The sequence below is a fragment of the Salvelinus namaycush genome, chromosome 21, assembly GCF_016432855.1.
Source record: "Salvelinus namaycush isolate Seneca chromosome 21, SaNama_1.0, whole genome shotgun sequence".
Lineage (NCBI taxonomy): Eukaryota > Metazoa > Chordata > Actinopteri > Salmoniformes > Salmonidae > Salvelinus > Salvelinus namaycush.
This window is the reverse complement of record NC_052327.1, coordinates 16144412-16164563: the sequence shown is the minus strand read 5'-3', so window position 1 is coordinate 16164563 and position 20152 is coordinate 16144412. Positions and strand designations below refer to the sequence as shown.

General features: G+C 41.7%; 1 protein-coding gene across 2 annotated transcripts in view; it reads right to left on the bottom strand.

Moving 5' to 3' along the window:
* Positions 1–19921, bottom strand: part of LOC120066627 (calcium-dependent secretion activator 2-like) — a 248890-nt gene extending 228969 nt beyond the window's left edge. For both annotated transcript variants that reach the window (XM_039018054.1, XM_039018056.1), the window contains exon 1: positions 19886–19921. In XM_039018054.1, the coding sequence (XP_038873982.1) occupies positions 19886–19906 (21 nt within the window). In that variant the 5' untranslated portion in view covers positions 19907–19921. The remainder of the gene's footprint in view (positions 1–19885) is intronic.
* Positions 19922–20152: the final 231 nt, after the last annotated feature.

The following is a 20152-nucleotide window of genomic DNA, read 5'->3' as shown; positions in this document are numbered from 1 at the left end:
AGGTCCATACAGAAATGGTTTGTCGAGATTGTGTGGAAGAACTTGACTGGCCTGCACAGAGCCCTGACTTCAACCCCATCGAACATCTTTGAGATGAATTGGAACGCCAGGTCTAAATTGCCCAACATCAGTGCCCGACCTCACGAATGCTCTTGGCTGAATAGAAGCAAGTCCTCACAGCAATGTTCCAACATCAGTGGAAAGCCTTCCCAGAAGAGTGGAGGCTGTTATAGCAGCAAGGGGGGGACCAACACCATATTAATGCCCATGATTTTGTAATGAGATATTCGTCGAGCAGGTGTCCATATACTTCTGATCATGAAGTGTATTTGGGAAACTGAACACAATCATGCAGGGGAAATCCAAGAACATTGTTCAGATGAGTGACTGAATCAGTGGATTGAGGAGATGCCCCCTTCCCTAGGCTGTGCATGTTTCTAACAGAAAACAGCATCATTAAGTGTCCCACACGAGTGATGACCCTCACCTCCAACGCTTGGAAGAGCACTTTGGGACCTACTTCCCAATCCGTTTGACTGTAATGCTGGCTCAGTTGACATGCTGGTAAGTGGAATCGAAGAGCTGATCGAGGTGTCATGTGACCGAATGCATTCACTGGTCACTACGGAGGGGTTTTGGTTCCCTCTGAGCATTAATGCCGCGTTCAAAACAACTGCGAACTCGGAATTCTCCGACTTCCGTGTGTTCAAGACAACTCAGTACTCGGAAACAAACAAACTCTGACTGGGGAAAAAACATTTTGAACGGGCATCCAACTCGGGAACTCAGGCCTTTTTCTAGAGGTCAGAATTTCCGACTTGAAGATCACCGATGTCATGATTTGACCTCGTATTTTTCAGAGTTCCCAGTTGTCTTGAAAGCACCATTAAACTCATGGTACCCTTCGCCAGCTAACATCTGTGTGAAGCTGGATTTAGCGCTCTCGTCTGCATTAAAATATAAATCCAGATTGGATGTGAGAGCAGAGATGAGGTGCGCACTGTCGATGACGCCCCCTGACTGAGAACTTCAGACACAACATGCATCAAGCACACCCATCTCATTAGTGGTGGTGAGATACATACTTTTAATCTGGGGCTATGACAGTCAATTTGTCTTCTCAACTCACCGTCAGACTATCAGAAATACTGTTAGAATGTTTTTCAATTGACTGCCATAGAAACCACTGGCTGTTAATTACATTTTATATATTTTTTTTTACATGGTTGGGGGTCGCAATAATTTTCAAGGGAACGAACAGAGTTGTACACGACCATTCTATTATCCCACACAGTCTCTGTGGTTCATATAAACCCCAAAATTAGTTGTCTTTCTCCAGTTCAACGTTTTTCATTTCTGGGAACTAGAGTAGAATTACGAATCGCCCTGTCTGTTGCCACAGAGGGGTCCGTTTTTCAGAGCTGTCTGTCCCATTCCCAGCTAGGTTATAAGGTGCTTTGTCACCAGAAACTATGACTGGTCGGTAGGGTAATCTCCATGATAACGTTTTTTCCCCTGGGTTTATTTTTAATGTGCGCGGTCCACCCTTCAGATGGCACATCACGAGAGGCTCGCTGTCTGCTCCGGCCAATGGCGACCAGGCACAGTGTTGCCCTTGATCATGCGAACCGTGACGTCAGGGTACTGGCTACAATTTGTTGTGCGTCCCCCACGCTTCTGACGCTCAGGTGCATTCCCCTGCTTGTCTGGTCAGAACCAACAATATGTCAGTGGTGGCGTGCAGTAGAGCCCGACATTATACATCGGGTTAGGGCCGGGTAGGACCGGTTTTTCATCAATAGCTAGGTTAGGGGCAGGGCTCGGGTATCACTGAATTGATCACTAATATTTTTGATTAAGATCATAACAGAAATATTTGTCAGAAATATTTCAACCTCGTCAAATATAAAACAGGAGAGATTATTTAACTGAAAATAGAATAGTACTGTATGTTGTACCTTGTTTCCCTCCTGCAGGGAACAGTAGTTATAGTCCCTAACACTTTGTTTTAAGGCCAGCAACAACAACAAAAATTCAGCACACAGCAGGTGAATATACTGAACTGGGAAAATAATTAGCATGTCTGTTACATTTCTACCAAATCAGTTGAAACTAGCTATATTCTATATGCAGGAGGAGAATGACATCTTAAAAGCAGAAAAAAACACAAAAAACTTAAAACTTAGAAGTTCTAACAGTCGTTGAGAGTGACGAAAAATCTGAAAATAACAGTGATGTTGAAAACGATGCAAGACATTCCCATGACTGACAGAGAGAGACGTAATTAAAAGGTGTTTGATGGATCGGTCTTGGTTACCAATCCGTCGCCACGGCCCGCAGAGAAAAATTCTAATCAGAAGTGACTTCAGTGTGAAGGACAGGGCATGAAAGACAGACTGATTGCTTATACAAAGTGTCACTTCAATTTCACAGATGGAGATCTCCAAAAGCATTGTGCATGCACAATCAATACCCTGTGAGGAGACAAAGAGTGTGCTCAAGCACACACGGAGATAGATCATCAGTAGAAGGTATTAAATGACTCAATGACTTTACATAGAACACTCATATTATAAGTCAGTGGCGTGTTATAGAGTGTTATGCTAATTATTGTTTTATAAGTATTAGGCCTACTCTGGTATGAATACACACATGGTATTCCTTTTCATAATTTTTCTTCAGGAGTCATTTTCAGCCTGGACAAGGAAAACTATTAAAAATGTAAGTTGCTCATGGCATTAAGGATAAACGAATTTAGCCAATCAGTGTAAAATACTAGGAGGGTACCAGGGGGCATATGTTTTTATTATATACATGATATGTGCACCTACTATCACATATTCATTCATCTGTTGCTACAGTATCATACAACGCCCACTGTCAAACCATAGCTGTTTAAATAATTTGGGATTATGGCAATGATTTGATCGACGTCCCCAGAGTCAGATGAACTTGTGGATATCATTTGTATGGCTCTGCGTCCAGTATGAAAGAAGTTAGAGGTAGTTTCAAGAGCAGCAATTGTGCTCAACTTATTAGCAACTTCCTTCAAACTGCACGCAGAGACATAAAAATGGTCTCCACAAGTTTATCTGACTCTGAGGAAGTAGAAAAAGGGCTTCATTGCGAAAATCCTGAAGTATCCCTTTAACTTCTTATGGCTACAGGGGCAGTATTGAGTAGCTTGGATGAAAGGTGCACAGAGGTGCTCATATTAAACGGCCTGCTCCTCAGTCGCTAATATATGCATATTATTATTCATATTGGATAGAAAACACTCTGAAGTTTCTAAAACTGTTTGAATTATGTCTGTGAGTATAACAGAGCTCATATGGCAGGCAAAAACCTGAGAAGTTCCACTTCCTGTTTGAAAATTTTCTGCGGTGGCAGATTTTCAACCAAGCTCTCAATGAAATTACAGCGAGATATGGATGAGTTTTCACTTCCTACGGCTTCCACTAGATGTCAACAGAACTTTGTCTGATGACTAATGTGAAGGGGGGCCGAAGGAGACAGGAGTGAGTAATCACTGCCACGAGCTGATCACGCATTCACCATGCGCCTTCACATGAGGAGGACGTCCGTTCCACCGCTCTTCTGAAGTCAATCTAATTCTCCGGTTGGAACGTTATTCAAGATGTATGTTAACAACATTCTAAAGATTGATTCAGTACATCGTTTGACATGTTTCTGCTGACTGTTACGGAACTTTTGGACATTTTGTCACGTTATAGTGGAGGCGCTTTGTGACTTTGGTTAGCGCCTTTAGTAAACAATTCCAAAGTAGCTAATTGGACATAAATAACAGACATTATCTAACAAATCAAGCATTTATTATGGACCTGGGATTCCTAGGACTGCATTCTGATGAAGTTCATCAAAGGTAAGGAAACATTTATCATGTATTTTTTGGTTTCTGTTGACCCCAACATGGCGGCTAATTTGGCTATTGTTCTGAGCTCCGTCTCAGATTAATCCCGGTAGCGGGATGCAGCCATAAGAAGTTAAAGTCCTTTTGTTCACCTGACCTAGAATTCCTTACAATGAAATGCCAACCGCATTATCTCCCAAGAGAATTCTCTTCGATCATAATCACAGTCGTGTATATCCCGCCCCAATCAGACACAACGACGGCCCTGAAAGAACTTAATTTGACTCGATGCAAACTGGAAACCACATATCCTGAGGCGGTATTTATTATAGCTGGGGATTTTAACAAGGCTAATCTGAAAACAAGGCTCCCAAAATGTTATCAGCATATCGAATGCGCGACCCGGGCTGGCAAAACCCTGGATCATTGTTATTCTAACTTCCGCAACGCATATAAAGCCTTCCCCCACCCTCCTTTCGGAAAATCTGACCACGACTCAATTTTGTTGCTCCCAGCCTATAGACAGAAACTAAAACAGGAAGCGCCCGTGCTCAGGTCTGTTGGTCCGACCAATCTGATTCCACGCTTCAAGATTGCTTCGATCACGTGGACTGGGATATGTACCGCATAGCGTCGGACAATAACATTGATGAATACGCTGATTCGGTGAGCGAGTGATGTTGTACCCACAGCGTCTATTAAAACATTCCCCAACCAGAAACCATGGATTGATGGCAGCATTCGCGAAAAACTGAAAGCACGAACCACTGCTTTTATTTAGGGCAAGGTGACCGGAAACATGACCGAATACAAACAGTGTAGCTATTCCCTCCGCAAGGCAATCAAACAAGCTGAGCGTCAGTATAGAGAAAGTAGAGTCGCAATTCAATGGCTCAGACACGAGAGGTATGTGGCAGGGTCTACAGTCAATCACGGACTACAAAAGTAAAACCAGCCCCGTCGCGGAACACAATGTCTTGCTCCCAGACAAACTAAACAACTGCTTTGCTCGTTTTGAGGACAACACAGTGCCACTGACACAGCCCGCTACCAAAACCTGGGGGCTCTCCTACACTGCAGCCAACGTGAGTAAAACATTTAAACGTGTTAACCCTCGCAAGACTGCCGGCCCAGACGGCATCCCCAGCCGCGTCCTCAGAGCATGCGCAGACCAGCTGGCTGGTGTGTTTACGGACATATTCAATCAGTCCTTATCCCAGTCTGCTGTCCTCACATGCTTCAAGAGGGCCACCATTGTTCCTGTTCCCAAGAAAGCTAAGGTAACTGAGCTAAATGATTATCGCCCCGTAGCACTCACTTCCGTCATCATGAAGTGCTTTGAGAGACTAGTCAAGGACCATATCACCTCCACCCTACCTGACACCCTAGACCCACTCCAATTTGCTTACTGCCCATATAGGTCCACAGACGACGCAATCGCAATCACACTGCACACTGCCCTAACCCATCTGGACAAGAGGAATACCTATGTAAGAATTCTGTTCATCGACTACAGCTCAGCATTTAACACCATAGTACCCTCCAAACTCGTCATTAAACTCGAGACCCTGGGTCTCGACCCCGCCCTGTGCAACTGGGTCCTGGACTTCCTGACGGGCCACCCCCAGGTGGTGAGGGTAGGTAACATCATCTCCACCCCGCTGATCCTCAACACTGGGGCCCCACAAGGGTGCGTTCTCAGTCCTCTCCTGTACTCCCTGTTCACCCATGACTGCGTGGCCATGCACACCTACAACTCAATCATCAAGTTTGCAGATGACACTACAGTGGTAGGCTTGATTACCAACAACGATGAGACGGCCTACAGGGAGGAGTTGAGGGCCCTTGGAGTGTGGTTTCAGGAAAATAACCTCACACTCAATGTCAACAAAACAAAGGAGATGATCGTGGACTTCAGGAAACAGCAAAGAGAGCACCCCCCTATCCACATCAACGGGACAGTAGTGGAGAAGGTGGAAAGTTTTAAGTTCCTCGGCGTACACATCACGGACAAACTGAAATGGTCCACCCACACAGAGAGTGGTGAAGACGGTGCAGCAGCGGGGGCAAACTACCTGCCCTTCAGGACACCTACACCACCCGATGTCACAGGAAGGCCAAAAAGATCATCAAGGACAACAACCACCCAAGCCACTGCCTGTTTACCCCGCTATCATCCAGAAGGCGAGGTCAGTACAGGTGCATCAAAGCGGGGACCGAGAGACTGAAAAACAGCTTCTATCTCAAGGCCATCAGACTGTTAAACAGCCATCACTAACATTGAGTGGCTGCTGCCAACATAGACTCATCTCTAGCCACTTTAATAATGAAAAATTGATGTAATAAATGTATAACTAGCCACTTTAAACAATATTTACATACCCTACATTAGGGTATCGCTCATTCATATATTTTTATGTACATATTCTTATTCATTCCTTTACACTTGTGTGTATAAGGAAGTTGTTGTGAAATTGTTAGGTTAGATATTACTGCATGGTCGAAACTAGAAGCACAAGCATTTCGCTACACTCGCATTAATATCTGCTAACCATGTGTATGTGACAAATAAAATTTGATTTGAAGGCATTGAGAGGGCAGAGGGGATCAAACCTTTGTGACCCTAAACTTTTGTGAGATGGTTGCATCTTTGGAAAGTTACCAACTTGTCAGAGTTTGCTACAGAGGTTGAACTGTAAAGGATATTTGAACTCCTAAATACCAAATTAAAATGTCATCAAATAAAAAAAACATACATTTCTAATATAAGCCAAAGTCTCTCTTGCAGGAGCGTTGGAATATAAAATGTGATTCAAAATTATGCTTGGATGAAGGTCAGAAGAGCAAACAATCAGTGTGGGCAAGGTTCCAGACTGCGACCTTTTAGTAGCATTTTGTGACCCTTTCACTTGGCTGTGCGAGTTAAACTTTCAATTGGTCGCAGAGGTGCGAGCTGCACATTCTACCTGGTCACCTGAATCAAAACATCCTCTTTCTTAGGCAGATAAAACCATGAATTTGTTCAACAGTAAATTGCATTATCCTCATGTCATTTCAACGTGGATAATTGGGTAATATTTGGTTGAGACATTGATCAATGACATTACAACCTATGTTCACCCACTCAAAAAGACAGCCAAAAGTTTGTGGAATTTACAATGTGTTGTCACTATGCTTTCAAACATCTAAAAGCACAACCAATTTCCAATGGAAAAACAATGTGTGATTTTTGGTTTAGTTGTCACCCGAATGTCTATCACTGCGCTTTCAACCATTTAAAAGCAGATTATTGCAGCAATTATGAAGATCTCCACAGACCTGCGACGATCTATGCATGCTATCGTGAACATGCACACTTTATATGATTAGATAAGACATGTATAGTTACAGTAACCTCTAAATGTGGCCATCGATGTGTTACTCATTTTAAGGTTGAATGTTACATTAGTTTGTAAAATACCTGAACTTTAGGCTATTTACTGTACTACAAAAGTAATATTGAATTGTGTTTGGTTGACTACTCAACCAAATAACAACATTTGAAGGAGATTTATGTTCTGCTCTAATAGTTCCATCTGTGCCCACTGACTTAGTCTGGCTTTAATTCCAGTTTGTCTACATAATAATTAATCATTTATATGTTGGATTCACGCATCCATCTCAACGAAAATCCAAATTAAAGAATAGGACTAAATCAAACTTTAAATACACTTAAAATAATGTTTGATTTGATTTAGTCCTATTCTTTAACTTAGATTTTTGATTGAGATGGAGATGTGAATCCAACATACTGTATCAATTATTAATTTGCAGTCAAACTGGAGTTAAAGCCAGACTAAGTCAGTGGCACAGATGGAATTATCCAAGCAATTATCCTTCAAATGTTGATATTTGGTGTGTTGACAATCAAACACAATTAGCATTACATTTGAAATCAACCGGAGCTAGGCCCCCTAGGGCTATTGTATTGTCTATTGTTTTTATTTATTCTGGGTTAACTGAAACAATAGCTCTTAATTACTGTAAATGCTATATAGGCCTAAATAGATTTGATATGAGTGTTAAAGTATGGTCACATTTAATTTGGAATCAATAGCAACAGTGAAACTATTTCGTTTTTAGCTGGAGATCTCCTAATCATTCTCACGATAGCACATTGGTAATATCAGTGACAAATATCATAGCTAAGCAAGGCTGGGTTTGATTAAAATGGTCTAAGGCACTGCTTTGCAGTGCTTGAGGTGTCACTACAGACACGGGTTCGATCCCAGGCTGTGTCACAACCGGGAGTCCAATAGGACGGTGCACAATTGGCCCAGCGTCGTCCGGCTTAGGGGAGGGTTTGGCCGGGGGGTCTTTACTTGGCTCATCGCGCTCTAGCAACTCCCTGTGGCAGGCCGGGCGCCTGCAGGCTGACCTCAGTCATCAGTTGAACGGTATTTCCTCCGATACATTGAGTTAAGCGGGCTGGTGTTAGGCTTCTGGGTTAAGCGGGCAGGTGTTAGGCTTCTGGGTTAAGCGGGCAGGTGTTAAGAAGCACGGTTTGGCGGGTGATGTTTCGGAGGACGCATTACTCAACCTTCGCCTCTCCCGAGCCCGTTGGGGAGTTGCAGCGATGAGACAAGATCGAAATTGGGGAGGGAAAAAAATACCTGGATGGGACACCAAAGGGTAGCTGTAGATAGATAAATTCTGACACTGTATATGTTGTATATCAGATGTTACTTTAAAGGTACAAATTCAACATATTTTATACTAGGTTTCTCTGTTGAAATTTGGTTACCATGATGACATAATCCTGCGGTTGAAATTTCACCATCAAAACAACAGTTGATTACTTTTTTCAAATCCAATATATTTTTCAAGTCAAAATACATTGACAAAATACACTGAAGCAACATTGACTGATCCAGTTTTGCCCAGTGGGAAGTGTCTGCCCTGCCGCTGTGCCTGCCTGTGTTGCTGGGGCTGGCTGCTGTAATGAGGGAGCCTCTCACACGAAATCAAATTGTATTGGTCACACACACACACACACACACGTCTTTAGCAGATGTTATTGCGGGTGTAGCGAAATGCTTATTTATGTGTTTATAGCGCCGACAGTGCAGTAATATCTAACAAGTAATATCTAACAATTTCACAACATATCCCCAATACACACAAACCTAAGTAAAGGAATGGAATTAAGAATATATAAATATATATACGAGCAATGTCAGAGCAGCATAGACTAAGATACAGTAGAATAGTATGAAATACCGTATATACATGAGATGAGTAATGCAAGATATGTAAACATTATTAAAGTGATTAGCATTCCATTTATCTCCCCTCTGCTGTGCACCTCGTGATTGAATAACTTTCCAAAATGTAATTGTGGTGGTAAAAGAGAGGAGGGTCTCAGCTTTCTGTAGGCATAATTTACATTTCTTTTATTTTGCTGTTAGATTAATACAAGGCTACTAGCAGTTGGTGTTATAGACTTAGTGATCTAGCTAAAGTGTTTTGAGTTGGTGAATTAGCACCAATTGAAATGGGCCTATATATAATATTACCGCACAGTCAGATGAAACCAAATTCATCTCTGTTGAACAAATTCACTAGATTAGGTTGCAAATCAAAATATTCAGAATCATACATTCCTGGATGGACAAGTTAGATGGTATTATTAAGACCGATGACCCTCCCCAGAGCTTCTGGGAGCACAAATGATCTCCTGAACACACATGTGCAGCCTACTGAGTAGTACAGGATTTGTCAACAGGGACTTCATTGGCAAGCAGACCCACTGACTGGAACTGCTGGCATAGGCCTATATTGACACTATTCTATTCAGAGACATGACGCCAGATATTCAATCTGTCAATACGCATTTACAAACACACAGAAAAATGATGACCTCCATGTACCCAAGGGTGTTGCAAATTAAGCCAATAGTCAGAATGCTTGAGGTAGAATCATGTTGTTCAGTGCCCATAAAACTAGAGATAATAACATGAGAAGATGTAATACACAACTCCAGGGGACTATAAACATTGTGCTGTTTCTCAATGAGGGACACAAAACAAGACAAAAAATGGCCTTCAGGGAAAAAGCCTGTTGACATGTAGGTTATAGGCCTAATAGAAAGTGTCCTCTGAAGTGGGCACAATAACAAGAGTTCCATTGGAATGAGCATGACTGTGTATGGCAGAAGAAATACAACAGTAAGGTCGCTGAACAAACTTATTGATTTAAAATAACTCTGCCAGAAGGCAAAATCGGATGTAGTTTCCAAATCAATTGTGTGCTAGGCTCTTGGGTGTTGTCCAACCTTTTTGTTCATGAAACAATCCAAAGTCTTGGCATTTCACTGCATTCTCATTTCATTACACTGTTCTGTATCATAAACAAAATGTCACTTGTCCCATCCTGAACCATATATATATATATATATATATGTGTCAAAGGTTGACACACCTACGCATTCAATGTTTTTTCTTTATTTTTACTATTTTCTACATTGTAGAATTATAGTGAAGACATCAAAACTATGAAATAATATATGGAATCACGTAGTAACCAAAACATTTTAAACAAATCAAATTATATTTTATATTTGAGATTCTTCAAAGTAGCCACCTTGGTAACAGCTTTGCACACTCTTGGCATTCTCTCAACCAGCTTCATGAGGTAGTCACCTGGAATGCATTTCCATTAACAGGTGTGCCTTGTTAAAAGTTAATTTATAGAATTTCTCTCCTTCTTAAATTGTGTTTGAGCCAATCAGTTGTGTTGTGACAAGGTAGTGTTGGTTGGTATACAGAAGATAGCCCTATTTGGTAAAAGGCCAAGTCCATATTATAGCAAGAACAGCTCAAATAAGCAAAGAGAAATGACAGTCCATCATTACTTTAAGACATTAAGGTCAGTCAATACGGAACATAACAAAAACTTTGAAAGTTTCTTCAAGTGCAGTCGCAAAAATCATCAAGTGCCATGATGAAACTGGCTCTCATGAGGACCGCCACAGGAAAGGAAGACCCAGAGTTAACTCTGCTGCAGAGGACACGTTCATTAGAGTTACCAGCCTCAGAAATTGCAGCCCAAATAAATACTTCACAGAATTCAAGTGACAGACATTTCAACAGCAACTGTTCAGAGGAGACTGCGTGAATCAGGCCTTCATGGACTAATTGCTGCAAATAACCCACTACTAAAGGACACCAATAAGAAGAAGAGACGCTTGGGCAAAGAAACACAAGCAATGGACATTAGAACCAATGGAAATCTGTCCTTAGGTCTGATGAGTCCAAATTTGAGATTTTTGGATCCAACCGCCGTGTCTTTGTGAGACGCAGAGTAGGTGAACGGATGATATCCGCATGTGTGGTTCCCCCCGTGAAGCATGGAGGAGGAGTAATGGTGTGGGGGTGCTTTGCTGGTGACATGGTCAGTGATTTAATTTAGAATTCAAGGCACACTTAACCAGCATGGCTACCACAGCATTCTGCAGCGATACACCATCCCATCTGGTCTGCGCTTACTAGGACTATCTTTTGTTTTTCAACAGGACAATGACCCAACACACCTCCAGGCTGTGTAAGGGCTATTTGATGAAGAAGGAGAGTGATGGAGTGCTGCATCAGATGACTTGGCCTTCACAATCATCCAACCTCAAACCAATTGAGATGGTTTGGGATGAGTTTAAAAAAAATGTATTTCACCTTTATTTAACCAGGTAGGCCAGTTGAGAACAAGTTCTCATTTACAACTGCGACCTGGCCAAGATAAAGCAAAGCAGTGCGACAAAAACAACAGAGTTACACATGGGATAAACTATCGTACAGTCAATAACACAATAGAAAAATATATGTACAGTGTGTGCAAATGTAGTAAGATTAGGGAGGTAAGGCAATAAATAAGCCATAGAGGCGAAGTAATTACAATTTAGAATTAACACTGGAGTGATATGTGGAGATAGTGATGTACAAGTTGAGATAATGGGGTGCAAAAGAGAAACAAAATAATAATAATTTGGGGATGAGGTAGTTGGGTGTTGGACCGCAGAGGGAAGGAAAAGCAGCCAACAAGTGCTCAGCATATGTTGGAACTCCTTCAAGACTGTTGGAAAAGCATTCCAGGTGAAGCTGGTTGAGAAAATGCCAAGAGTGTGAAAAGCTGTCATCAAGGCAAAGGATGGCTACTGTCATGACACTCCTGGTCGAGGACCCAAGGCCTCAGATCAGCTTGGCAATTGGCTGACAGATATCCAGACCCCCCTCTCTCCTACAGGAGAAGAGATGGAAGGGGGCTGGGCCGGGTTTTATGACACCTTCACACTGTCGTAAATCAAGTGAGAGAGATCTCTCCCTTTGGTCTCTAGTATCAAGATTGGAATGTCTTTGTTACAGAGACTCTAACGAATGTCTTTGTTACAAAACCTCTAACGTAAAAAAAAAAAGTGAATATTGGAACAATATTTGAGTAGGTGTGTCAACTTTTGACTGGTACTGTATACACTTGTCACTCCAAGCAATGCCAAGCATGTCAGCTTAAGCAACAACTATTAGTTGTTATCAACCTCATTGAAGCAACCAAGAGCTTTATTGGGATCATATTGTCCTGCTACATTGACAGCCAAAAATCTCTAGGGCCCAGCTACCGTGGTGTCCCTTCCAGATCTGGACTCTAAACCTTGGTAGCAACACAACACACCATGGGGCATCTCATCGGGCCAGCTCTGCCCTCAGGGTTTCTGAGAGTCTACAACTTACCTCACAGCATCTCTAATTAGCTGTCAGAAAGCCCCACTGAACTGTCCATTCACTTCTTGGCAGCGGAGGGTGGAGAGGTAGCGAGTTACATAAGCCCCTGGGAAGCACTGCATGTCAGGGAGAGGGAAATTGACAAGGGAAAGCTAGACGACATAGACCACAGAAGTGTGCCTGTGGTCTTTGTCGTTTTTTGGTTGTTTGTGTAATAAATCGGGTGCCAGAGGATTAGACATGTGGAAATAAGGATGCGTTAGACACCTCGGAAAGGTGTTCCTGTGGCATTGGCTTCCCTCCTTGGCTGTCATGCAGGCTTGGAGACAAAACATTTGTGGAGAGACTTGCTATCATGGGCCAAACACCAAGACAGTCGTGAAGAGGGCATGACAACACCTATTCCCCCTCAGGAGACTGAAAAGATTTGGCATGGGTCCCCAGATCCTCAAAAAGTTGCATCATCGAGAGCATCCTGACCAGTTGCTTCACCACCTGGTATGCAGCTGCTCGGCATCCAACCATAAGGTGTTACAGAGGGTACTTCATACGGCCCAGTACATAACTGGGGCAAAGCTTCGTGCCATCCAGGACCTCTAAATTAGGAGGTGTCAGAGGAAGGCCCAGAAAATGGTCATAGACTCCAGTCACAGACTATACCTCTGCTACCGCACGGCAAGCGGTACCGGAGCGCCAAGTCTAGGTCCAAAAGGCTCCTTAGTAGCTTCTACCCCCAAGCCATAAGACTGTTGAACAATTAATCAAATGGCCACCAGACTATTTGCATTGAGAACCCCCCCCCCCCCCCCCCCCCCACCCACACACCCACTGTTTATTATCTATGCATAGTCACTTTACCCCTACCTACATCAAATCAATTCAAATTGTATTTGTCACATGTGTAAAATGCTTACTTACATGTACAAATTACCTCAACTAACCTGTACCCCCGCACTTTGACTCGGTACTGGTACCCCCGTATATAACCTCGTTATTGTTATTTTATTATGTTACTTTTTTCTTCTTCTCAACTTTAGTTTATTTAGTAAATATTTTCTTAACTCTATTTTCGTAACTGCATTGTTGGTTAAGGGCTTGTAAGTAAGCATTTCACAGTAAGGTCTACACCTTACCTCTTGTATTTCGACGCATGTGACAAATACATTTTGATTTGATTTGAGGCTCATGGTTTCTCTCTGGTTACTATGAGGATTGTCGAGAGACAGAGGACAGGCGATTATAAAATGTATGCCTTTCACCTTCCCTGCCATTATCATACATGTTTAATCAACTCTTCAATTTTATTACATTAATCATGTTAGCTAAATGACATGTTTCTATTGAGTTAAATAAACATTAACATTAATATTGAGAGGGCAAGTGAGGGAGATTAAATACAGAAAAAAAGAATGAGATGAGGGAGGAAACAGTCAGCCCCCTCATGGACTTTCAGTGAAGGAGCCAACGTTTTGAGGAAAGAGGAGAAGGCAAGCCTTAAGAGAGAGGGAGTTTGATTCATATCCTCGTGGACAATAGTTACTCTCTCCTCCATTAGACAGGGAGCAATACTGTGGCCAACTCACAGTCCACTGCAAAGAAACTATTTGACAAGTAAGGCAACAGAAATAATTCCTTAGCACAAACAGCATCACATTGGCACCAACATGAAGTGAGGAACCTGTGTGCTTTATAGTAACTCATTTAAAAAAGAAAATGCAATAAGGTATTCTAAAAATGTGGGTTCAGTGATAAGTAACAACTTCTTCTCATAAAACTGTGTGTGGTCCTGTCAATCCATTCTTCAGTAAACCCGCTACGCACATTCTGTGGTATAAGCCTTCCCCTAGCTTGATCCTCTTCATTCAAATGGACTTTTTGCATTGATGGACTTATTATGGTCCTGATCTTTGGTCCTCGGAGATCTGCCAATTGGAGGTCTGACGAGGAAAGGCTTTCTGAAGTGGTTTCCAATACACTGACAGACCATTTATGTGGTTTTACTGCTATACACTAGTCCAAATGTTATAACAACAATGCTTGTTGTTTGATTCTGGACTGGTTCGTCATGATAGATATACTGAGATGGCTAGTCGGCATGTGACTGCTTCATTCCCACTACAACCAGTCAAGTATGCAAACAAGGAGGAGACAGATGCAGTAGAGCTGGTTTGTTCAGTTCAGGTAAACGTATCATACCTGAAATCCCTCCAGGAATGATACAACATTTTCGTTCCGGAAATAAAGCTGATCCACATCTGTGTCCTTTGAGGCTTTTTATTGATATCATTGAACATGACAATTCTTTGAGCAACAATTATGTGGGTGTGTCAGTTTCTCTGTTGCCAAGACCTTGATTCCATCTAATGAGGATCTGGAATCTCTCTGGGGACACATTGAGTCATTCTGCCAAGGGAGGTAGAGAGGGGTGGGTAGCGATGGATAGCAGTAGCACTTGCTAAGGATAGACAGACACAGACCAAACTTCAGCAAGCTATGCTCATGGTGCAGTATGGGTGACATTATGAGATTGAGATGGCCATAGCAAAATTTTGATTTTGTGTCCAATTAATCATTTATTTTGTCGATTTTGATGTGAGTTTAGAGTTATTGTCTTGCTTGAAGATCCACTTGTGGCCAAGTTTCAGCCTCCTGACAGAGGCAACCAGGTTTTGGCAAAAATATCCTGGTACTGGGTAAAGTTCATGATGCCGTGGACCTTAACAAGGAAAATAGCCCTACTTTTACAGGTCATGTCTATAGGGTAATTTTCTGCTCATGCACAACAACAAACCTACCACTATAGAATATACACCGGTATTGATTCACAGACTGGTTTGGATTTTTACTCCACCTTACATAATGGTATTTCAATGTTTGGTTTGTTTGTTAAATGTAATAACTCAGTGATGACTCAATTGAAAATTCATAGTCATAAAGGATAATAATTATTCAGATTAAGGGGAAAAAAATCAAGGGATCTGAATAATCTCAGAATGCACTCCGTGTGTGCCATTCAGAGGGTGAATGAGCAAGACAAAGGGGTATGGTGGTAGGCGCCAGGCGCACCGGTTTGTGTCAAGAACTGCAACTCTGCTGAGTTTTTCACGCTCAACAGAATGGTCCACCACCCAAAGGACATCCAGCCAACACAACTGTGGGAGGCATCCCATGAGCCAGCATCCCTGTGGAACGCTTTTGACACCTTGTAGAGTCCACGCCCCGACGAATTGAGGCTGCTCGGAGGGCAACAGGGGGTGCAACTCAATATTAGGGAAGGTGTTCCTAATGTTTTGTACACTCAGTGTGTCGTTTTATTTGTAGGAATACTTGGGAACAGATTTCCTAAATTAATTTGCTGAATTCCTGGTTATTTTTTATAGTCTTTGTTGACCAAAAACTAACATCCAAATGACTGCAATGCCACATCTGTCAAACTACTCAAGTTTGCTGATGATCCTAGCCTGGTCAGTCTCATCTCCAATGGTGACGAGTCCAAGAACAGTCCACAACTGACTAGGTATCTCCCTTTCCCTTCCCCTTAAAACGGTCACCTGCCCTCCATCAAGCACCTGCTCATCTCCAGTACATGGAAGCATGCAGGAAAGATCATCACCGACCCCACCCACCATGGACACACCATCTTTCAAAGCCTCCCCTCTGGCAGACGGTTTAGGTCCATCATGACCAAAACCACCCACCACCTGAACATTTTCTTCCCCCATGCTGTGGCCCTCATCGTGCAGCCATCGGGCTCATAGGGATTACGTGACTTTGCATTGGGCCGAACCCTGCACCTTGTCATCAATTACCTTTAATACACCTCTGCACAACACTGTATACGAACTGTCTATATTTGCACGGCAGCATCCCTCCCTCTGCATACATAAAGTAGATATATCCCCTGTGTAAATGGTATATTCCCACTGTAATTAGCCTATACTCCAGAGTTTCATATTTTATGCTTACTGTTCTGATATTGTATATTCTGTATGATGTCTATGTTGACTTGTCTCTGCATTCTGTTTGTATATTGATTTGGCAAATTTTTCCTTATATTGTTGAACATAATATACTCTACGGGCATATCAAAGTTCCAAAGTGGGATATCTGCTAGTTTTAAAGTTATGGCCCATTTTATACAGAGAAATTGGCATAATAGGCAATGTAACCAATTACAGCTCTTTTTATTTGTATTGTTGCACATCCTGCAAATCACCAGCAGAGGTTGACCATTTTGAATCCATTTTCACATTCACTCGGTTGATAATGCTTACAAATTGGATCATAACTCTAAAAGTAGCAGAGATCCCACTATGGAACTGTAATATGCCCGTAGAGCAGGGCTCTACAACCCTGTTCCTGGAGAGCTACCGTCCTGTAGGTTTTCACTCCAACCCACACCTGATTCTAATAACTAGCTGGTTGATAAGCTGAATCAGGTTAGGGACAACTGGGGTTGAAACAGAAACCTACAGGAGGGTAGCTCTCCAGGAACAGGGTTGGAGAGCCCTGCAGTAGAGTATATTGTTTTCAACAACAAAATGGTGTTTTTTTCAATATTCATAAACAAATGCAAGAAAATTGCTATTGAAATCAAAATACTGCTCATATTACAGAGCAAGTGGTAAAGCTTCACACCAAATGTAGCTTTGTAGCACCTACAGATAAAACATAATGGAGTCTTAAAGGAGTCCTGGTTAAGGCCAAAATGTAATAAATATGACTAATTCTTTCTCAATTATGCTTTTACATACAAATGTCAAATATATGTCTCAACAATCCTTCCTCCAAAAGGACTATTACTTGGATTAAATGTCGCCCTGGTTTCATGAGGAATCACTTATGAGTGCTGTGAAAGGCTATTTTTTTTGCCTCAGTGCAAATCAGCCCTGTTCTTGGTAAGCAGGGTGGGCTTTTTTCCCTTTTCTACGTCAAGCCTCAGCCCAGGGTCAAATAGCGAAGTGTGCTACTACTGTCAGTGCTGCGGGGCAAAGGGAATGCTGAATGAATATCTCATATTGATCAAATGCACACAGTAGCCAATATAAACCACAACTACACCCATACCAATACATAAAGTCTTACACAAATGCAAGCAAAGACAGACAGTATAAGGTGTACCAGTCTCGCAAAGTTATGTTTCACTGTGTGCCTCTCTCTCTATGTCCCAAGTTCTGTGAGAACAGGAATGTAAGCAAACCTAGGATAGACTAGGACCACATGACCAAGATATGAAATCCATGTCCAATAATGTGATGGCAGGTGCAAATCAGGATTACATGTGTAGAAAAAAAACAGTTGCTGCCTGGCTCCAAGAAGAATCTCGGTACCTGTGAGCGAATTCTTAAAAATAGCTTCTGGGCTTAGTCGAGCACAGTGACAAAGCAGTCCAAATAAAGTGTAGGACCCATTTGACATATTGAAAAGACTTCATTTGTCTGCAAATAGTTTAAATTTGTTTTAAGCACTCAAGAAAATTTAAATAACCAGGAATGGAGATTACAAAGGGATTACAAAAAAACACTGTAATCCATTACCAGCAAAAATATTGTAATCAGATTAGATACTTTTGAAAAACTAGATGATTACTTCAAGGATTAGTTTTAAATTCAGAAAGGATGTTTGCAAAAAAAGATCTGACACTTCTCTGTTTTCTCAATGACATTCAAATCAGCAATGAAAAAAGGCACAAGTTTAAATTTGTTCCACCTGAGCGTGATTACTATGTTGACACACCAAATGTGTTTCATGGATCGCGGGAAAAGAGCAGGAATAAGCTTTTGTAGGATACAGTCCAAGCTATGTCTTCCAATGGTGCGACTGCTGTCGGCATCCAAAGATTATCCTACTTGAATAAATGCTTGAAGGTAAGTACGAGAGCAGTGGTGTAGTCTACGACAATACAGATATCACTTATTATTGAGGTCTACAAAGCGCATTGATGTGAATCACACTGCTGCTCTCATTTAGCTTTTTGCGCCTTACGGATTGCGGTTGTTGGGGATGGCTGTTCAGAAATCTAAATGTGTATTTGAACCCAATAATGGTTGAATTCAAGAAGTTTAAGCTGCCTATCAATCATTGTTTTTGAAAACCAGTAGACAGACAGTGAAAAATGCGCTCTTGCAACAGCTACATAGTGCGGATCCCAGCCTATGGAATAAATGTAGGGCTTTTATTGCTCAATCTAATCCATGCTGATTAAAAAAATAGGCCTAATGAACACATGCTCAAACTCACCACATTTGATAGACTTAAAGGGGCAATCTGTAGTTGCTACATCCATTTTTGGACTTATAAATATTAATGTAAAGATATAATTTAATCATATTATTACATGTAGTAGAAAGCAGTGGGTTAGAAGAAGCCTAGATAACCATAAAGTAAAATTGAACATCCATATATGGCCAGCTATCTAAACTTTAACATTGACTTATCCTGCAATATATGTTGTTCAATTGGTAACATACATTTTTGTCTTCTTCTAATGCCTCTTAAGTGGAAAGTAATCTAAAAGTAACTGAATGTAATCAGATTACGTTACTGAGTTTGGGTAATTCAAAAGTTACGTTACTGATTACAATTTTGGACAGGTAACTAGTAACTAATGGATTACATTTAGAAAGTAATCTACCCAACCCTGAAAATAACAAATGTAGGCCTCTATTTACCATAATGAACATCCATCATTCATAACATTTCTGTGGGGCAAAGAATGGAGTGGACACCTGGGATGTGTTCAGGTTAATTTAACGTTTGCTACGTTGCGTGACGTTTTGTACTGAAAGACACCTTTCCCCAAAACGTTATTTTTAAACTTATTGATTAGACATGGAGGTACATTTTGTCTGTTTGGTGGGTGTAGATGAGGTGTGGTTTGAATCAATGAGCGACGTCTTTAAAAAGGCAGCGGAGAGTTCCCAAACCCCTCACCGTTTTTCAACTGATCCTACAGAACAGCACCGTTTCCTTTAATTAAACGTTTGTAGTACGTTTGTTCTTATTGAATGCAGCCCAGCGCTGAGCCCTGTCACAACAAATGAATAACTTAAAGGCTACTTTTATTCATTAATTTATGAAAACGCTCTAGAGTTGAGGTTCCTCTGACATGTTACTTGCCTACATATACATTTGCTTCAAGTTTAAAACGGCTTCGTGTCGCCTGGCTCTGGCTTGCAATGGGGCGCTAAACTGAAAAGAAAACAGGTGCATCAATTGGCTATTTAAAAAGTGTTCTCGCTGTGGCTGGGAGTTTGCGCTCACTCACCTTTTGTTGCCTGCGTGCCATATCCGTGGGTTGTTTGGCATTGAAAGGGTACGCTATACATCTCAATACAAATACATACATCTGCAGTTTACTTTTCCTCTCCGCTTCCTCTTTCTGAAGTCTTTCCTGTTCATTTTTCACCTGGTCTTCGACAGGAGAATTTTCGGCTTGTGCTTGGTCCGCAGGTGGTCGTTTCTTATGTTTACCTCCTTGACCCGAGGAAGTCTGGGGGTCTTTTGGAACTTGAGTGTCCTCGTTAATTTCTCC